This window comes from Manis pentadactyla, chromosome 2 (assembly GCF_030020395.1).
Source record: "Manis pentadactyla isolate mManPen7 chromosome 2, mManPen7.hap1, whole genome shotgun sequence".
Lineage (NCBI taxonomy): Eukaryota > Metazoa > Chordata > Mammalia > Pholidota > Manidae > Manis > Manis pentadactyla.
In genome coordinates, this window is record NC_080020.1 from 145,715,091 (window position 1) to 145,736,572 (window position 21,482).

Sequence of the window (21,482 nt, forward strand, 5' to 3'; positions counted from 1 at the left end):
AGGGCACAGCAGACTTGGTGTCTGCAAATAGTATATCAGAGGCTAGAGCACAGCTAGAGGCTTGGCTGCTGAGGAAGGAGGAGCAGAGCATGAATGGGCTGAAATTGGGAGAGGATGCTGGAAAGTGGCAGTGCCCAGGGCTTGGTTATCCTCTGCTGTGCGACACACCACCCAGAGCAGTGGCTTAAGACCACAGCCCAGGTCTGTGTTGCTCATGAGCCTGCAGTGTGAGCTCATCTGGGGAGGCATCGTGCTCCGTGTGGGTGGGGTCAGCTTGTTGGCGCTCTCAGGGTAGAAGGCTCTGCTTCCGAGTTCACAGTGCTCACACAGCCGCCTGTCAGGGCTGGGGATGCTGGTAGCCTGGGCAGGGAGGGCCTCGTCCTTGGCCTGGTCCCCCTCAGAGCAGAGGGAACTATGTCCAGGGTGAGTGCCCCGAGGCAGAAAGCCAGGCAGGAGCTGCACTCTTATGATCTGCCTCCAGTGCCAGAGCATCATTTCTGCCTTTCTGTACTGGTCGAGAGTCACAAAGGCCTCCCAGTTTCAAGAGGAGGGGACGTAGTCCCCACGGTGGAATAGTTGAGTGCCAAGGCTTTGAAGGAGCATGTGGGACTAGCTACTTTCGGAAATAACCATCTCCCCCATGAGGCAACAGTGTGGAAGACAGTGTCGGGGCTGAGACTAGAGTCAGGGGGTCCCTAGGAGATGTATTTAAGTGAGAAACTAGCTGCATGGAGAGAGTAAGATGTATTCCAGTCCCAGCTCTGGAAGTCAGGAAGGGAGGCTCCCAAATAGTAGCAACAGTGGGTTATGACCCATCTGCCCTGTGAGGCTCAGCCTGTGTGTGCTGGCGCTCCACCTCCTGGCCTCCGGGCTGGGCTCTCCAGTGGTTTCCTGACCTGGAGCTGCACCTTGTTTGTGTGCTGTGTCCACACCAACCGGGGCTGAGGTTTCTGTGCTCTGAGGAAGCCTAGGGTGCTGTTCACAAAGACCTGCTGTGGTCACAGTGATGTCCACAGAAATGAGGCTTCCCCTGAGACTGCTGCTGAGGGTGAGAGTCTGTCTGGCAGAGAATGAGATGGTCTGATTTGCTTTCAAAACAGAAACTCCTCTTGGTAGCCTGCAGAGGAGGTAGAGTACTGTGACCACCAAATGCCTGGCCACCAATTCAGTTGAGAAACAAGAACATTCAGGATAAAATTCAAGGATGTCCAAGGATATTCAAGAAGCTTACTGAGAAAGTGCTGGTTTTCAAGTCCCCAGACCTTCAATGGTCAGAAAGCAAAGGCTGGAAAATAACACTGCTCAGCACGATGGGGAAAGATGAAAACAATCATTGGGAAGTCCCTTGCCTCCTTCCCAGCAGGGAGCAAGTATCTGTCTCATGCTGAGCAGCACACACCTCCTCTCCAACTTCAGAATATACCTGTATAGTCCCACATGCAAGATGACACCTGTACCTCTCACTCCACCAGCACTGAGTGGGGAGTCCTTTCCAGTATCAGGCCCCTGGCCTTGCCTCTGACCCCTTAATCTCAGTGCTGAACCCCAGCCGGCAGCAGAATCGCACCGTCCCTGAGACCTCTGGAAGGGCAGGAGGACTCCTGGACCTGCTCACAGAGGGAAGCCTAACAGCGCCAGTACTGAAGTTAGCAGGCAAGGCAGCTACAAGGCCGGCTCCTGATGCCAGCAAGACCGAGTCCAGTGTGTCGAGAGCCCCATGGCTTGGTCCAGCCCACCCGAGAGATGCAGTCCTGGGATCTGTCTGAAGAGGCCTGCGGCTGTGCCTCACACCCCTTGCCAATGGAACTCTCCCTGTGCTGCTCCCATAGTCCCCAAATGAACTCCGTGAAGCCTGCATAACAGCAGTGGGCCTGCCCATCAATGTGAATGCAGACCTTTGAAGTACATTTTTAAGAGCAATGATTGGCCAAGGCCATCCAGATGAGACCAGTTCCTGGACTTTCTTCTCTTCAGGGGCCTTTTCCTCCTCTCCTTGATCGCTGACTGCACCACCCCCAAATTTGCAATTGACCAGTTCTGTTTTCCACAGCCAAATGCCCTTCCAATTTAGTTACTTGATCAGTATCACTGGGACCTGTCTCACCTGAAGGCTTCAGCCCCGGGCAAGTTCACTCAGGAGCAAAAAACAACACAATGTCTTGGGGGTAAAAGGTCCTGCACTGAGCTTTCCAGCAGGTTGAGCACTAGAATACTGTCTGCCTCCAGGGCAGTCTGCATGCAGCAAGCAGGTCTCTCCTCCGGGCCTCTCCACCACCTCACAGTCCTGGAGCTCTGCTTGGAGTCAGTGACAGACCATGGCCAGCACATGTGCGAGCCTGAGCCTGTGAGCATCGCCCGTGCGCAGTGGGCACTCAGACCAGGGCCGGGTGGGGATCCCGCCACAAACTTCCAGTTTCCCTACTTTACCTTTTATATAATTTGATCCCATGGTTTATCTTCATCATTATAGGAAAGGTTATTTTATCCGATATCATTGGCTCTTGAAATAGGTAATTAAGTAAGTAGAAACCATTTAAAAAGTAAACAGAATTAAGTTAAAGTTGGAAATTCTAAAAGATGATACACTGTTGAACACGTTTTTTAGCATATAACATATTGGTATGAATTCACCAATCTTTTGAATTAGGCCCAAGGCTTTCCTTTCAGAATGGGTCTTCTGATTGAAATTCTGCAGTTTTTCTTTCTTAAGTCACTATAAAGCCTCCTCTACAATTTCCAGTTTGGTTTTCTTTAGAAGGGAGTGAATACCAAATGACACCTGAGAAACGATGTGAGCACAATTATGTTCTTATAACAGCACATAAGTCTGGAATAAACAGGTGCTAAAGCACCCATGAGTCCAGAACACAGCATCTGCCTCTCGTTATGCACACAAGAGCGCGCAGGCACTCAGGAGGGGCCCCTGCCTGTCACTAGTACCCGCCATGCGGTGTACTTTCCAGCCTGAGGTCCGTAAAGCCCTGTGCCCCTCAAAGGCCTCTCCCCTTCTCAAACCTGCCACCCTTGACCACCTCAGGCCACCCTTCCAGCTGGAAGGGCCTTAGACCAGATGACGCCAGGAGAGGTTCAGCCGGATGCAACCGCCGACCTCAGCGAGCAGAGACAGTTCGCAGCTGGGCCCCTGGAATCCAGGTGGATGGGCCCAGAGCAGCATCGACTGCAGGAGCACAGCACACGCAGAGAACACACTTGTCTGCCTTGGGGTCACAGCAAGAGCCTGGGACCGCTCTGGTCATAAAAGTTCCTGCAGCTGAGAAGGCAAACCCGGAAAGCTCTTAGGAAAGCCATGCCAACATTGCTGGGGGGGGGGGGGGTAGGGGGGACCACGATTCCTTTTGTAGATAAAAGCCAGGAGGACTTTGATTAAATATAGAAATGTTGAAGAGAATTAAACTATAGCTTGCTATTTTTGACATAAGAAAATCTGTACATATTTGGTAGCTTATGTATTTACAAAGTTTAAGAGAACACGGCCTGTTAGTTTAAAATGTATGACTGAATGTAGATTTTTCAATTTAGATTGGAATTTTAATAAATGTAAACAGCATAGGAGCATTTAAGAGTGCCTAAGATTCACTGTATTTATAAGTTTAACTTATTAGATTTCCAAAGGTTACTTAAGTACTTGAAATATTTGTTTATTAGATAACTTAAGCACTTAAAAGGGGAAACTGAATTAATACTTATAAATATAATTTAAAATAGTTAATTCCATTTTAAAATGAAAATAGACATTAATCAACTAATTAAAAGGAATTGCTTAATGCTGGATTTAAAAATAGAAGATTTATAAGCGAGTTAAAAAACTTAAGGAAGAACCAGGGTTTGGTGGCTGTATTTTTTTAAAACTCAAGTAACTTCCTTTTGGATAACCTTTGCTCTATTCAAAAGCCATTCTTGAGGACACAAAACTCCCACTGACCCCTCATACTTCTTGGGGAAATAGAGGCTATCAGGCAGGCACCCCATCCCGGAACAACTAGTTCCATATCTATAAGCCACTGGACCTGCCGTTCGTCCTTCCTTCCAAGTAGTAGCCGGGTCTTGTACCATCCAAGACGCCAGGCCTCTCCAGTGTCCTCTGCCCCTCCCCCCTCTGGATGTCCCCTTAGCTTTGCACAAGCATGTAAACAAGCCAGCATAGGGACCAAGAGGCAGACAAAGAGCTACATGCATGCATGCATAGAAGAGCAAGGGTGTCTAAGGGGAGCCGAGACAGACGCGACCATCTGCAGTCAAATGGTCCCCACTGGGCTGCGTTTCTTGTCTTCATCCTAAGAGATTAAGTCCATGAAAGTCACAGATGAAAGAGAAGTGGTCACTACTGGGACAAAATTACATTCTTTATTGCTTACTTTGGGGGGTCTTAAATGTTACTTTCTAGAATCAATTTCCTTTTAAGACTAACCTCCAGTCCCATGATCATTTGCCTTCAGAGCTCATCGTTTTTAAATTAGGGTGAAACTACTCTATTCATTACACCTATGGATTAAGATACACAAAAAGCAACCTTTCAAGATAGTAGAACGTAAGTTGAATGTGCTTCTTAGTGCCAAGCTGGGTGTGGGTTTGAGGATAGGCCGACACTTAGGTTTATGCCCCTACATGTAGCTGTGGGTGTGAGACTGGGTTCTAATGGTGTGATATTTTTCTCTCAGCTTTATAAAAATGTCACAGTAGCCATACTCATTGGGACAGCTACTATTAAAAAAAACCCAAAAAACAAAATAACAAGTGTTGGCCACAGTGTAGAGAAACAGGAAGAGCTGCGCACTGTTGGTGGGAACATAAAATGGTGTAGCCACTGTGGTAGAAGTTACGGTGCTTCCTCAAAAAATTAAAGATAGAATTACCACATAATCCAGCAATTCCGCTTCTGGATATATGCCCACAACAATTAAAAGCAGGGACTCAATGTGACAGTGCACACCCATGTTCACAGCAGCATCATTTACAACAGCCAAACAGTGGAAGCCACCCAAATGTCTACTGACTGACACATGGGTAAAATACAGCATCTACATGCAAAGAGCTATTATTCAGCCTTAAAAAGGAAGGAAATTCTGACACAGTACACGCATGAACCTTAATGACATGATGCTAAGTGAATAAGCCTGTTGCAAAAAAAACAAACACTGTATGTATGACTCTATATATAGAGATACCAGTTATCAAATTAAGGAGCACAGAAAGTAGGCTTGTGGTTGCCAGGGGCTGGGGCGTGGGAATGGGGTTTGTTGTTTAATGTTTAATGGGGACAGAGTTCCAGTTTCATAAGATGAAAAAGTCCTGGAGATGGGTGGTGGGGTGGCTGCACAACAATGTGAATCTGCTAAGGTCACTGAGCAAGTACATTTGAAAATGAAGATGGCACATTTTGTTAGGTGAATTTTACCATAGTTTTTAAGTCACACTGGGTCACAGGCCACATCTGGTGTCCAATAAGGAATTTTCCAGAAATTCTGTGGCAGATTAGAAATATCAGAAATAACAGCTCTAGTGAATGAGGTTCTGGCTCATTTTCAGATGACATATGATCTTAAGCAGATGGAGACACAGAACCCGCACTCTGTTCCAAGGGCTGCATGTGCAAACTCGGGGTAAATCGAAGTACCACCGGGACCTGCAATACACTCATTCAGCCAACCTTTGATCATGTCGAGCCTTCTAGAACTTTCTAGTGTTTTAAAGTGGGTTTGGCTTAAATCTAACCCAGTTAGAGAGAAGGATATTATCTTCTTCTCTTAGAGCTTCTCCTCTGCTGTTCATCAACAAGTATTTGTTACATACCTAGTGTGTACAGGTATAGCAGTCAGAACTTTGGGGAAAGTTTTTAGGTTGAGCCATATGAAATGGACAATATTCAACCATTTCTGACCCAGGGGGTTAAAAAAGGCAATTTCATATAGTTCAAACTAAACTAGAATTGTTGATAGTCTGATGGGAGAGAAAAGCTACACCAGAGAAATGCCGTTGGCCTTGGGAGGAATAAGATGGGGGCAGGGCTGGGACTCAGGGCTTGGTGGTCAGGGCTCAGTGCTCACATTGCAGAAGGGCTGCGGAAGGGAGAACAAACGCAGAGGCCTTGTCACCTCACCTGACAGCTGAGATGAGGCGCTAGGAGGGGCGGGTCAGCTGTGTCCCAGGTTCGGCGTTCATGTTTCCGCTGGCCAGGAGGAAGTCGCTGAGCCTCCCCTGTGGTCTGCGACCAGACGGAAGCAGAGGCTCAGGATGAACGTGAACCCAGGGCAGTGAAGTGTTAGCGTACAGTGGAGCAGAAAGCCCGAGAACAGTGAGTTCACTGCTTATGGGGGACGGACGAGGACCTCATGCAGGAAGAGGTAGCAGGGCCTTGAGAGTACACGGCCTAACAGGCAGAAGCAGCGACCTGGGGGGAGGATCCCAGACGAAGAACTGGTTTGACTAAATACCAGAAAGATGACAGACCTGCATCTAGCATTTGGGAAGAAACAACTGTAATGCATGACCCCGAGCAGCCAGGCAAGCATTCTTCCCCAAGGCAACACGAAGGCATTTTCAGGTACGGAAGGATGCAAAACAAAGTGCACTGTTCCTAACTATCAGGCTGACTCACTCTGTGCCATCAGATATTGACTGAGCACCTACTGTGTGCTAGCCACTGTTCCACTGAGGTTACCCCAGTTAAAACAAATATCCCTGCTCTTGTGGAACTTAATCCTAGTTATGGGAGGTGTGAGTGTGTGTATACAGACAGTAAGTAACAACTATAAAAATAAATGAATTATCCAGTTAGAAATTGGTTAAGTATTGTGAGAAATAAACAGCAGAATAAGGAGATCAGAGTGGTCAGGGTAGGCTTCACTGAGAAGGTAGCTTGTCCAGAAACTTTTCCAGACAACCCAGAATACGAACTCAGCATTCTGCAACATCCATTATAGGGTTAATGGACTTCACTACATTTTTAAATTTGGCAATCATGATTTTAACAGGCAGTTTTTGATGAAAATATTGACTAAAGATAAAATTATTTTCTAGTGCCACCAGGAAACCAAGCAAAGGCCACAGCAGAAATCGTCTGAATATTTTTCTACATTCAGTACAACCAATTGAGCACTGTTTTTTATTCATCCAGTTTTGCTCCATGCAATTTAAAATACTTAAGAATTTTGTTAAATGTAGTTTTCTCAGATAATTCATATCCATATTTGGGAAATTCCCTAGAAAGTATAAAGAAAATAAAATGTCTCCCATTCCTTTAAATGATTTCTAGATCATTTTGTAACCGGTATCACCATCCCCACCTCAGAGAAAAAAAAGCACCCCTAAAGATGCACTGCAGCCACCCCAAGTCTGCACTACAGAATGGGTGACCACCCCCCAAAGAGTTCCAGAAGCAAAGCCACCAGCACTTCATGGCCGCTGTGATGAATTTTGGGTGCTGTCTAGGCATCTACATTGTGGTCCAGCCGGTGTTTTAATCGGTCTCTGTACTTCGAGGCCATGCTGTCCTTTTTATTCCCTGCTACTGATGGCTCTGCAGGGGGACTCCCCGCCTTCCTAGGAATGCACACCGCCGGCTCTGAATTTCACCTGTGTTTAGCTGGAGCTCTTGGCTGAAATCATGTGAATACAGTGCTCAGTGCTTCCATAAGTACATGTGGTCCGGAAGTTTGATTACAGGCTTCAGTTAGATAGTAATTTAGCATATTAATCTGTTCTTTCCCTTTTCATTAAGATCCTGTAACAAGCTGTACAAAGGTTCTGAGCACTTCCCATTACTATGCAAAGCAGCCTACCTCATCTGCATGTATAATACTGTCTTAACACTCACAATATGACCCTTCAGTGGCTGTGTAAAGTGAAGCTCTGTGCTGGGGCTCCTGGGGCCGCTAAGGCACAGAGGTTTGGGCACTTGCTGAGGCCACGCTGCTGGAGAGGGGCAGGGTGCAGGCTGAGACCCAGGCCGAATGCCAAAGTGTTCGATGACCGGAAAGGTAGGTTGGATTTAGAGCTGACCCTGGCTCTGGCCTGTTCTTGGAGGCCACATGCCCTCACCCAGCAGAGGAGCCCAAGTACAAGGCCCTGGCCCTCTGGCTTCTGCCTTTGGCTGCAGAACCTGGTGCCTGAGTTGAGGAGTTGGCCAAATGCCCATCCCCTGGCCGAGAAGCCATGCATTTAAAAAGCTGTCAGAATGAGCTTCCATACCAGCTGCCAGGCTCATCCATCTTCAGTCATAAGTGGCTGTCAAGTAAAGGGACCCACCAAGCATGGGACATAATCCTTCCAGTTAGCTTGTAGGATCAGGAGCTGTGACAGAAGCAACCCAGATGGAGGTTAAGGCAAATAAGGGTTTTAAAAAAAGACTATTCAAGTCATTCAAAGTCAGATATTTCTCTGTACAACCCAAAGAAAGGAGCACTGTACAAGATGTGTGTTGTCAGCAGTGTGAGAGCACGCACAGGTGCGGGCAGGCCACTTCCCTACAGATTTTGAGTAGACTACGTGCAGGCCCCGTGCATCCGAGTCTCCAGGAAGTGTGTTAAAAATGCAGACTGCTTCAGCATTTTATTAAAAATAATAATAATAGAGAGAAATGTGGTATCCACATATAAATCAAGTATAAAAATCAAATGAGTATTCATATTTGAACTGACTGTTTATAGTTCATAATGCATGAGCAAAACCGAAGGTTTCTGTGATGGCTGCCCTTGTACTGTTCACCATGTAAGAACTTATTCACTATGTAAGAATTTGTTCTCCATGTAAGAACTTGTTTGTTATGCCTCAGAAGATTGGAGACTGACGAAAATTAGGCTTGGGGTGGATTAATGATTGTGCATTGAGCATTGACTCCCCTATACAGAATTTTATTGTTGTTAACAACCATTTGATCAATAAATATGAGAGATGCCCTCACAAACAAACAAACAACAAAAAAAAGTACACACTTCCAATGCTAAAATAATAAGTAACCAGGATGTAATGAATATAGTCAAGATATTGTAACAGCTTGGTATGGTGATAGCTGGTACCTAGAATTGTCATGTATATAAATGTTGAATCACTATGTTGTACATCTGAAACTAATGTAATACTGTGTGTCAACTACCCTCCAATAAAAAATAATTATCTACAAAAAAAAAAAAAAATGCAGACTGAACTGGAATCCAAGTGGCTGAGAACCTTCCGATGTCTGGACTGTAACCCCTCTAGGTCTGAGCGAGCTGCACTCAGAACAGCAATGGGCAGTTTCCTCAGGGCAGTGGGGTGTATCTGTCCAGAAGAGGGCATCAGGAACTGTTTGCATCCCCCCAAAATTCATGCTAATGTTTAATCCCCAGTGTGATGGCAGCGGAGTAGGGCCTTCCAGGGGCCATTAGGTCATGAGGGAGGAGCCCTCACACAGATGGGCTAAGTGCCCACAAAAGCACCCACACAGCTCACAGGCTCTTTCCACCATTTGAGGACCAAAGCCAGGTGTCTACAGCCTGGAAGGAGGGCCTTCACCAGAACCTGACCGTGCTGGCACCCCAATCTTACACTTCCAGCCTCCAATAAAACACATCTGTTATTGCCACTCACTTTATACTTCACTACAGCAGCCCAGCAGCCTGAGCTCAGGCACAGGCAGCGCTTTCTGAACATTAGTTGGCATATTCAACTTTTGCCCACAACTCAATGGCTCTTGTGCTGTTAGCTCAAGCCAAGACACACAAGGACATGCCCCCAAGAAACAGGGGGTGCCACCATACACCTCCCCCCCAACCACCGAGGAGGAAACAAAGGACGTTTTCCCCTTGAGAGGACCACTCTTGGGGCTGTGAATTCGCCAACTACCTCAGTGAGAACGGGGGAGAATGGCTCTGAGTGCGTCTGCTGGCTGGCCTTCTGACGATGGCCATGCATTTATGAGGATTTGCTGAATGTCCTCTCCCAGTACCTGAGGAGTCCAAGCTCTGAAAAAGGAGGCGATTGGACGAGACTGCTAGGGAGAGACCACAGCAGGTGTCACGGGTGCCGGAGCTCGGCTGGGGGCTGGTGCAGAAGCCACGGCTCACAGGGGTGCGCTCCCAGCAAGTGAGCAAAGACGTCAGCGAGACAACATGACACACAGCAGGCCCAGCTGCATCGATGTGCAGCTTGTCCTACAGATGCTCTCCTGCAGGGTATCCTCACAACCCACCGGCTGTGGCACAGAGCAGCCCCATGTACTCATGAGCAGACAGACGTGGCAAAGCCGGACTGTTAGAAGGCCCAGTGCCGACTCGGAGAGCCCTGTAAGCCTGCTTTGGGCGGAGCGCCGACACCTGGGTGGGGCCGCTGCCTGAGGGCTACAGACAGCTCCCCGCAGGGTGCTAGAACCCAATGACCACATTAATCACAGGTCATCCACCAAAAAAACGAATCATCTGGCTTCTAGTGAGAACATGGCCAAAACCAGACCTGTATCTATGAAAGTAGTGTTTCTAAAAATGCTTTCAACCTTTTCTATCCTCTCAGTTCTGAACTCTGGTCTTACTTTGGCATTGTGGCACTGGATGGTACAAACAGAGAAGTACTGGAAACCAGTTAACACAGAAACCAAAGACAAAATGATACTGGCACCAAAAATGCTTTGTTTGAAAACTTCCATTTTGGTAGAAGTACTTTAGTTATAATTTAAGACTAATTTGTAATGCACTTTGGGAGAAAAGAAAGACAGTTTCAGCTCCTCAGAAATGATTTAATGGCATTTGGCATAAGTGTGTAGGAAGGACTGGGTAGTTCTGCACTGTAACCAGCAGGGACGTTTATGACAGATGAGGTGCTGTTAACGCCAAGAGCTGAGCACAGCCACACAACCACACGTGCAAAGACAAGGGAGCGGCAAATAAGATTTGTCAGGGTGTCTCTGGACCTGCAGGGGGTGACAGAAGCGCCACCTAGAAGGGCATCGCGGTCCACACTTGAACCACTTGGGGACCATGCCTTGACTTCCCTGCTCTACCAACAGGCACGTACTGGTTATCAACTCACCCCCACCCCCCCAGTCCACCTGGTGCTAGGTGTCCCAGAACCTTCCAAGTACTCATCCTGACCAGGCAGCTGTAGGACCTCCCATGGGGGCCTGGGACAAGATTGCAAATAATTGTCAATTACACCTATAAGCCCTAAAGAAGTTCCTGAAACCAAAATGTGTATCTGTAATGTGTCCTTTGTGCTTCTTCCGGAATTGCTGTGTGTCCATCAGTTTTCCAGCTGTCCAGGCACTCACTAGATAGAGGGATTCTAGCAGGAGGTCACAGCAGAATACACACCAGTGAGCCTGGAACAGTCAGCGGGAACTGCTGTCTCCGTGCGTAAGGTACAGATAGCTGTGCTCCCAAGCAAACCGTCTGCCTCACCCACTGGGTGTCTGTTCATGCTTAACTGGGTATCCCCAGCCTCCTACTTTATGATTAAATTTCTAACTTATATCAAAGGCAACAGAAAGATACAATTAACTCACAGAAAATGGGAATGGAAGATTAAGTGCAAACTCTCACAGAAGACAGTTACTTCTCCGGAAGCCTCCCAGGCTGGCACTGACGGGTGTGGCTCTGATGGCAGGGGTCTGGGGCTGTAACCCGCCCTGCCATGTACACCATATACCCTTACATTGTGCCTCGTTTTCTCTATCTGTGTAACGGGAATGATAGTAGGACCCACCTCCATGGTGACCACATACACATCAGCCGGCCCACGAGCACCGTGTTACGTGACCTGCTGTCCCAGGGCCTGGCACACAGTGACTGTTCCATCAGTGATGACAGACTAAGCTGACGGAAGTAAGAGACGAGTGACCAGAGCAATAGTCAGAGAAGCCTAGCTGACAACAGTTTGGTAAAATATTTTTTAGCCAATAATTTCCAAAGAGTCAAGTTAAGACCAAGCTTGAGAGATTCTGGTTTCTCTCAGAGTTTCACTAATTAAAATCTATTATTTCAATATACAAAAATGTGGTGGTAGAAAAAGACAACACACAGGTAATACATTTCTTGAAGTCCTCTAAAAATGTTTCCCTTTAGATGCTGGGTCTTCAGGGATGGCTATGGTAACACTTACTCTTCCAGCATTGAGTCTGAGTTTTCCCAAAGATAGATATGCACAAAGTCTTGTCATAATACTTTTTTTATTACAATATCCAAAAAACTGAGTATGCAAGTTTAGGAGGTCTCAGGACCCCTTCTTCAACTGTAGGAATGTGCCATCTCAAGACTGTATATTTCAACTATAAAGAAGTTCAAATGTAAAGAAAAAAGAATATGCAGTTTCTTCATAAACATTCTGTGTGTCTCTTACTACTAATCACATATTCTTTTGTAAACCCTGAAAAATTTCCCTGTAAAGCAAATAACATATTATATATATAATATATATATATAATATATATATATATATTATATATTGTGTGTGTGTATGTGTGTAAAGTGTTGGTGGCTCCCCTTCCCTAAAGATCAGCTGTTTTCCTTAATCATCTGTATTAGTGTCAACAAATGGCTATAGATACCTATTATTTTGAGAATTAAATACATAATTGTGAAATTTAAACAAGCCAGAGGCAAGAGGAAAAAGCACTACGTGGATGGCACATCTGGGGATAAATTCCCAAAACACCTGTCTTTCCAAGTTCCCAGTCCCTCTTCTGCAGACTTTGAAGGGATTTCTTTATTGCAAGCACAGCCCCAAAGGCACTCGGCAGGTTCCTCCTACCTCACTGGGTGGTGCCAGTACTGCTACAAGCAAACGTGTTCACTCCTGGAGGGTCCAGGAGCCATGGAAGGACAAAGGACACGGGCCAAGGGCCATGGGGACTGGGTCTCCTCACTGGTGCTGCCTGTATGCATGGGAGCCCAGAGCTCCCGGCCAGCGCCAGGAGGGTACTGTGTGTAGTTCTTAGTCACAACAGCAGCTTCGGTGCATTCAAACTGCACCCCAATGTCTTTTTAACGAGGGTTCTGTTAGAATGAATAATTTGAACAGACTAAGGCTGCTTTCAGTTGAGAAGGAATAGTGAACAAACGCATCCTCTCCCACCTTCTGAGCCCTAAAACTGGCCAGGGAGCAGGTGGGCTTGAGTGGGTGTGAGGGCCCGGGACGGCCAAGAGAGACCAAACCGACCTGGACCAGAAGAGAAACCAGGCAAAGGAGGCCAGTAAAGCACAAGCCACCGGGCAGAATGGACCTCTGTGCAGGAGGACTTCCTCGTGGGCAGGTCCGCTCAGCTCGGGGAAGTGAGTGTGGCACTGCCAGCTGCAGGCGGCAGGGCTGCAGGGGCATCACTGAAGTGCTCTGATGAGGTAGAGCTTCTCCCCGCGCTCACTGGTGAAGATGGGAGCCTTTTTGTAGTGTTCCACCAGCTCGTCCATTGTGTGAAACCGCCGCTGCCCAATGCAGTAGACATTGTCCACGAGCTGCACCTTGAAATGTTTGTTCTTCCCTGATGCTTTGAGAGACACAGAGAAGTCACTGGGCTGGGGAGGAAAGAGAAGACGGGTCATGAGTGGGCACGGGTAGGGCGCTTGTCGGGAAGCCCCGCAAACCCCAGCAGCAGAGCCCCAGCTGAGCGCGGAGGCACCAGGCCTGCTTTTCACACCTGGGCGGCGCCTCATGTGAGCAGCCAGGGCGGTGCAGGCCTGGTGCTCTGAGTCCAGGAAGAACCAAATGCTGATCAGTACAGCCTTAGTGCTAAGCACATTTCAATTAGGTGGAAACTGAGGACTCGCCACACATGTGCGGCCCTGGTGTCCCCTGGATGAAAGGGCCACATTTGTCATTTCCCGAACTATTTTTGAAAAACTGGGAATTTTAAAAAATGGTTTGCACCTAGGCAGCAGCTAGAAATCTCACTTCCTCTGACTTCTACAACTATTAGAAGTCAAGTCATCAAGAATTTTATGATTCTACCTATTAAAAAAAAATACTTTGAGAGCAGTGGAGAATTCTGGTTCCATTTTAAACTTGGCTCGTAATATCCCAGAAGGGGTATACTATAGTTCAGTCCCAGATTTTATTGAGAGATGTTTAAATTTGTGATTATGTCAGTACATTACATATGCGTGAAGATACTTGAGGAAGATTCAATTTTTTATATCAAAATTGGCTGATAAATATGAGGACACTGAATGAGATATGTTCTTTGGGGAAAAAAAGGATCAATTAACTGGATAAATAACAATTATCTCTTGAACACGGACCACATGCCAGACAGGCGGCGCCCGGACACAGGCAGGTGTGTGTGCAGAGCACGCGGGCTCTGTGAGGGGGTCTGCTCGCCTAGAAGTGGCAGCGTGGTGCAGAAGTGTAAGGAAGGAGGCGGAGGCGTCGCTGCAAACGGGTAAGCTCCAAGAAGAGAAAGGAGAGCATGATAAGGAGGGCGGGCTGACTTAGATGTGAGTGTGCAGCAGGTCAGGAAAGGCCTCTCAAGAAACTGGTGCTGAGCCTGGCCACCTGAGAGGCAGGGCAGGTGGCAGAGGATGGGAAGTGGGGACGTCAGTGAGGAAAGGGGGGGAAGGTCATGCCTGTTCTGAGACACTAAGTGGCCAGGGTGGCTGACAGGGAGGGGGAAGGACACTGGCCTCCCTCAGTGGCCTCAGAATAAAAGTCAGCTGCCCACCGTGGCCCATAACGGCTGTGCCATCTGGCCCTGCCCGCAGATCCAATCAGTGAGATGATAGTGTGTCCCCCTCAGGTCCCATTTTCACTCCCATACATGTTATCCTTGGAGCCAGCCTCTGCCTCCCCTCCCGGACAGCCGTCCTGTTAGGCTCAACTCAGAGGTCTCTGCCGTGAAGCAGCCTTTCTGTCCCCAAACAACACAAGGTGCCCCTCCGCAGCCACAGCTGAAATCAACAGCCTCCTGGCGACAGGAGCACTGTGAGTCCCAGTAACGACTGCAATGAACACTTCACATGCGTGTCCTGTCCCCTCCATGACACCATAGGCCAGGTTGGGCCATGCTTACCCGCTCACCCCCAGAAAGCCCTGCAGATGGTAGGAGTCTAATATAGTTCTGACCCAGATTCCTGCAGCAGGCTCCAGCCTTCCCCAGACCAGGCCCATCCTCTGCCGAGGGCCCATCAGCCAACCCCAGCTTTGTGTCCCTCACAGTGGGACAAAATTAACAAGTGTGCAGGCCACTGTCTTTTACACCTGGTTTACAAATATTTCAACAGAAGTGTGCAAATGCCATATAAACCAATGACAATTCAGGAGAATGGGTGGGTGTCTGAGGAAATGCAGCCCTGGGAAGGGCTGCTGGGCTCACCCACAACCACAGCTGTTAGCATAACAGAATCAGAAACAATTGTGTAAGTAGTTTATATTTACACACCCCTCTGCCCAAAACAGACTAAATAAAGACAAACTTCTGAAGGCAAAAGCGCATCTCATCTCTATGCCAAACCCAGGTCTCAATGCCTCAGAGGGGGATCACCCTTCAGGAAGAGACAGGAAGGGGGATCTCTATTCCCCCTTAGGGTGTATAGGATTTTCAGCCTCACGGCCAGCAAAGGATTGGGCTGGCAGGGGGAAGGGCACTGGATGGGGCACAGAACTCGGCAAGATCTCTTAGAAATGAGTTATCACAGACCCTGATGTGATAGATGATCCCGTCACCAGGAGCCCCACATAATAATCTAAACAGCTCAAACATCATTCTTCTAAGCAATCATTTGACTGCACAGCTCTCAAATTCTCAGTTTTCTCACAGGAATGACCAGCAGGACAGATGCCAGCCGGCCTCAGTATTCTCGGTACTATCGTCCAAGCTGGCCTCTGTGTGTGGTTCTGGAAACAGAACAAGCCCAAACGGGTTTTGGCAGGTCCTCCACACACGGCCTGGTGTCAGCGGTGTCACCCGCACAACTAGCGCTGTTGGTCCTCAGAGACGAGGAGAGCAGCCTGGTCTGGTCCATCACACTGCCTTCGTGTGCAAGAGTGCACACAAGTCAGGGCTTCAGCTTTTCCTCAAAGCAGATTTTACTCTTGAACTTTATTAATTTTTTTAAGTCTGCATACCTGTGCCTTTAGACAGAGGGCGATCTCACTTGTATAGTTTAGCACAAGCCAGGCACTGTGCTAGCTTTATGAATACTTTAATGAGCTCCTAGGCAAGGAGTCATCACAGTGGAGGGAGGCAGGGAGTCAGAGCACATATATGATGCACCACATTTTAATTAAGCCCAACGATCAACAGATGGCTTTCTGGACAAGGAAATTTGCTTTTAATTTAAGCTCCTTAATTTAATCACGGTGCACCACGTGTTTATGTGCATTACTGCAGTAAAACTGATGCAGCAGAGAAGGTAATTTTTAATTTCATGGGCTCCTGAGCAGAAACCTTAAAGTTAAGGACACAGAACAAGCCAAGTTTATGTCAAGCAGGAGTGCTGAACATCTGGGGAACTTGCAATTCAACCTGAGTAGATTTTCCAAATACACACTAAGGTGCACCGTTACATGTCACCAGCAGCCAGCTCTCACTTCAGCTGGAGGGCGGACCGGAACGCGGCTCAGTGTGTGCTCCCATGGCCAGCAGGACCAGTGACGCTGGTGGACCACATGGACCAGACCGTGGCTCAGTGTGTGCTCCCACGGCCAGCAGGGCCAGCACCGCTGGTCAGAAAAGGCAAATTTGCGAGCCCAGACCCACGGAATCAGAAACTCTGGGGAGGGGCCTAGCCATCTGTGTTTTAACCCCCAGAAATCTGCTTTAATGTGGTCTTCCAGGGGATCCTGATGAAGTCTGAGAACAGAAATGAACTTTGGGCCAACCACCAACAGTGTCTTCAAACGTTCAGAGCCACAAGAAAAAGATATGAACGGGATTTATGGCCTAAGTGGGCCCTCAAAGAGTTCTTACCCCCAGGTTGCAGACGCCTTGCTGATTCTGCCCCAGGGAACCCAGCCCTGCTCCAGACACTCTTCGTGGGGCAGTCACCCTGATGGCACAGCGGGGACACTGCTGGGCACAATGCTCGAAGATCTCTTCCCCTCAAACTGCACCAGTTCCCTGGACCTGACGGAGATGGAGCTGCTGGAGCTGCTACAGACGCAGAACAACTCTGCCTCCAAAGAGCGAGCCTGAGGCGGGGGATGATGGCTAGGAAAGCAGTGCCCCGGCCTGATCATGTCTGCAGGAGGCCTTCCAGCCCTGGTCTTCTGAACTACACTTTGGGGAGACGGAGGACACAAGACCATACCTCACTCCCCTCCGTGAGACTCAGAACAGGTCTCTGCTTGACTATCTGCATGAGAAAAGGACCCAACCCAACAGCAGCCAGCGTTCTCTGCCCACACAAGCTTTTGTTTTGGGGTGTTAGTAATCTGAAGACACAGGCCCATGAGCCTTCTACACTGGGGCAGAGCGGAAGCCTGCTTGTCCCTCCCCTGCAGGCCAGTGTGCCCCAGTGATTTCTGAGATGGAGAGAGTGCTGGACTTGGGACTCATCACCGTGGGTCGGGAGAAGCCAGTACTACTGCTCCTGTAACGAGTTCCTGCATCAGTGAGAAGTTGGTGACAGGCATTCTCAAGAATTCAGCGATTTCATATACCTGGAATGTGCTCTAGAGGAGCATGTGTGTACCAGGGCACCCAGTACAAATGTCCATGCAGGGTTATTCACAATGATAGCAAGGTACAAACACCCCTCCTGTCCACCAACAGGGGGATGGATAAACAGACGAGGTGCGGACTTCAGCCAAGAGTGAGATGGAAGCACTGACACGGACTAGGCGCCTCATGGAGTGTGGACTGAAAGGAGAGAGAGAGGGCAGAACGCATACAGTGTGGTCCCGTCATGGGACTCGGAGGCAGGCAAACTGAACGAGCTGTCCAGCAACACGCACACACAGAGGTCTGACACACTAGAGCAAATAAACACAACATCAGAGGCGGCAGTTACCTCTCGTAGGAGGTGTGGTGTGCTCAGAAGTCAATAGGGCGTGGGGAGCAGCTTCTAGAAAGCCAGCAATGTCGTATTTCTTGACCTTGACCTACGTCCTATCTCTTGATCCCTTCATCTCTTCACTGGTGTTAAATAAGCACTTTTAAAATTATATTTTCCATGTATTGTTTCACAGTAAAGAGTGTTTTAAAGATGTTAATTGACAGTAGGAGCCCTGGCTCAGCATTCCTGAGTCACATGACACTGGCATTTAAATACTGCTTCTGCCTGTTGTCTACCTCCCCACCCCTTCCTATACTTTTGGGACAGCAATTCTACATGAAACCTCACACTCTGTCCCGCCGCCTCAGTCAGGTCAGGCTGTTGTAACCGAATGCCCAGCCGACAGTCGCTCAGTCAGCAAAAGAATGTCTGCGAGGCTGTGCACACCTCTGTCTGCCACCTCTCGCCTAGGAGGTTCCTCCTGATTTTCAGCAGAGGGAATGAACGCTTCCACGGGACAGCTATGGTTTGTTCTCTCCCCAAACAACAAAAGGTCAAGCAGGGTCCTGGACTATAGTTCTCACCTCCTCTTGTTGCCTTTCTTATTAGTTTAGCTGTCTGTCTGGGGTACTGTCCTATGAGCCTATGGCTGTGTAACAAACCACCCCAAAAGTCAGTGGCTTAACAGCAAACACTGAGAGCCAGAATTCCTATAGCTCAGGCACTTGGGGTGCCTGAGGCCTTGGGCTAGGACCATCCACCTCCTTCTGGGGTGTTGTAGGGACACTGGCCAGGGCTGCAATCATCTGAAGGCTCAACAGGGGAGGCAGGGTCTGAACTGCTCAGGAGGCCTCTTCCTGGTCTTCAGGCCTCTCCAGGGGCAGCTGGCTCCCCCAGATCAAGTGATCTGAGAGAGAGCAAGGCCACCAAGGTGTCTACAATCCAGTCTTGGACGGCACCTGTCACCACGTCCATCTACCACACTCTATTAACCACAAGTGCATAATTATGTACAGCCCTTGCTGAAGGGGATGCCATCGGCCTCCCGCCTTTGAAGGGGGGGTGGGTATCAAAGAATTTGTGGACATCTTTTCCAGCCATCACAGGTACCACGTTTGCTTAAACTTTCTTTGGCGGGACTAAATTCTAACTAGACTCAGTCCTGTACCTTCTCTTCAGTTTTGAACATCTGCCTTCTGTTCCCTCCGCCCTTCAATTCCTATCTTTGTGTTTCCTCCCACTGTCCAAATGTTCCTCCCTTTCCTTCTCCAAACACTATGCTCATCCAGGATAATTTATTTCCTGAACGCTGTGCTAACTTTCCAGATTTTCTAACATCACCCCACTTGTTATCTCCTAACTATTCTTCAAAGGAATATGGTTTTTCTACCCAGTTTTAAAACAAGAGATCCTGAAGAATTATCAGTATAAGCCATTCATTCCACCCTTCTTTTTAGGGAGTCATTTTCCAAGTGGAATGTGAGGACAGTGAATAGACTGATAGAAAACCAGCCTCTCCCAGGGCTCTTGTTATATTATATTATGTTTATTTAGATTTCAGGTCCCCTATTTGGACATAATCCCTGTAAGTACAAGAACCTGACTTAACATCTCTACCTGGGCACAGAGTGGATGTTCAATAAATGCACTGGCTTACAGGTTTCCAATTCTGACCATCTCTTCCACTGTTTGTTTTTTTACATAATTCTTACATGTCAACTCTTTGCAATTTCTGCTCACAAGTGAGTCCTTCTAAAAAAGAAAACCAGAGAATATCCTCTTTGATCTCTGCAGCTTCACTAACTTGATGCATCGTTTCAAATACTTGCTCAAAAGCACCTTTGCATTTTTATAAAACAGATGCCCTGGTCAAATATTTCTATCCTTCACTGAAGATCTAATCACTGTGTTCTCACTGATGGTCAAAATATGGATGCCAGGAACAGTCTGTAAAGGCCTTTATTTCTCCCTCTCTGGTAGCTGAAGTATTATATGGTTTTCTTCCAAGCACATGGCTATGAAGAAATAACAGGGGAGAGAGAGATGCTGTTCCCAGGCCTCCTGATTCCTTAATAACCTTAAAAGTTCTACTAACCTTCACTTTGGATTTTAAGGAAAGATGAGAGTAGAAGTGCCCTTCGTGTGGGTCACCAAGCCTCCCGGTGGACTATGGGCCAATTTCTGGTCATGCCGGTCTCCAAGTATCAACAATTTACACATATAGTTAATGCTCTACACCCGAAAAGTGGTCACCATGTTGGTTTCTCATCAAAAGCTGTGTCATTCTTTCCTTTTAGTGGTAAATGGATATTTTTTCTTTATTATTTCTTTAAGATAGGTACCTCCTTTGTCCAGAGAAGTAGTTTCTTTGCCAAAAACATTTGAGAACCAATAGGTTAGAGATGAACTGCACCCAATGATCAGTATTTTCTTTCTTATTTCAGAAAAGGCAACCTTCAGTTTTATCATTCTATTAGAGCACCCACCCCAGTTGTCTAAGATGGTTTTCATTTAATCAAAACTGACCCACTGGTAGTACTTCTATCATCAGCTGGCAATTGACACCACTCTTTGTTCTTACATCAGATCATCTTTCCACCAGCACTTTTTATGCTCCTATAAATATATCTACTCCATAGGCCTAACACCTTTCCACAGGGGACATGATCAAGAAAAATCACAGTCCCACAAGGGTACCAGGGATTCAGCGGCCAAGAAGCCCCCGCAATATGTGCTGTCCATGCTGATGCAGCCTTTGTTGGGGGTAAGAGCCACATTCAGAGGCAATTACACCCTAGTGTGAGCCCCAGGGTACGATCAGAGCACATTGGGGAGCACGGGGCACAGGCCTGTGAGTCAGGGAAGGCTTCCTGGAAGGAAAGGTGGCTGGATTGAGACCTGAAGGATGTGTCCATTACACCCTTCTGGGGGTGGGGGTGGGGTGCAGTGAGGGAGGGGCACTACAGTCCAGAGCTTTCCACACCTGTGCAAAGGTCTGGAGGAAAAGACATCTCAGTCCAGGAACCTGATGGCAGGAACACAGGTCTAAGGTGGGAGAGGGCAACAACACCCTGGGACCCAGAGAGATGCGAGGCACGCACAGCAGAGAAGCCACTGAGCTACTCGAGTCTGCAATTGGGACGGGCTGGCCACCTGCAACTGCGCCACCACACGCTGAGCTCACTCAGCTGACCTTCACCGGCCTTGTCCACATGCCACAAGTTAGGTGAGTTTTAGCTAACAGACTGCTCTCTGTTCTGCCTTCTACACTTATCTCTCTCCAAAAAAGAGTATTTAATACTCTTTACTTTCTTTTATTTATAAAATAGCAGAAAAAAAAACTCTATCCAAAGCCTTTCATGATAAATGATGGTTTTGAGGCTGAAATTCCAAGATTCTCAAGTACCTTCTGCATTACTGAAAGACCAGTTATTCTCTGCTTGCTAGTTACATGCAATCTTATCAGCAGTCTTGTCCTAACATGGGAGCTCTGTGGCAGAGCACCCAGTCAACTGGCCCAGTACATCCCCCCCACCTTCTGGAAGATCGGGCAGCCATGCCTTTAAATGA

General features: G+C 47.7%; 1 protein-coding gene across 5 annotated transcripts in view; it reads right to left on the reverse strand.

Moving 5' to 3' along the window:
* Positions 1 to 12,135: 12,135 nt before the first annotated feature.
* NCK2 (NCK adaptor protein 2) overlaps positions 12,136 to 21,482 on the reverse strand; it is a 144,410-nt gene continuing 135,063 nt past the window's right edge. For all 5 annotated transcript variants that reach the window (XM_036921000.2, XM_036920991.2, XM_036920984.2 and 2 more), the window contains one exon: positions 12,136 to 13,496. In XM_036921000.2, coding sequence (XP_036776895.1) covers positions 13,302 to 13,496 — 195 coding nt within the window. In that variant the 3' untranslated portion in view covers positions 12,136 to 13,301. The remainder of the gene's footprint in view (positions 13,497 to 21,482) is intronic.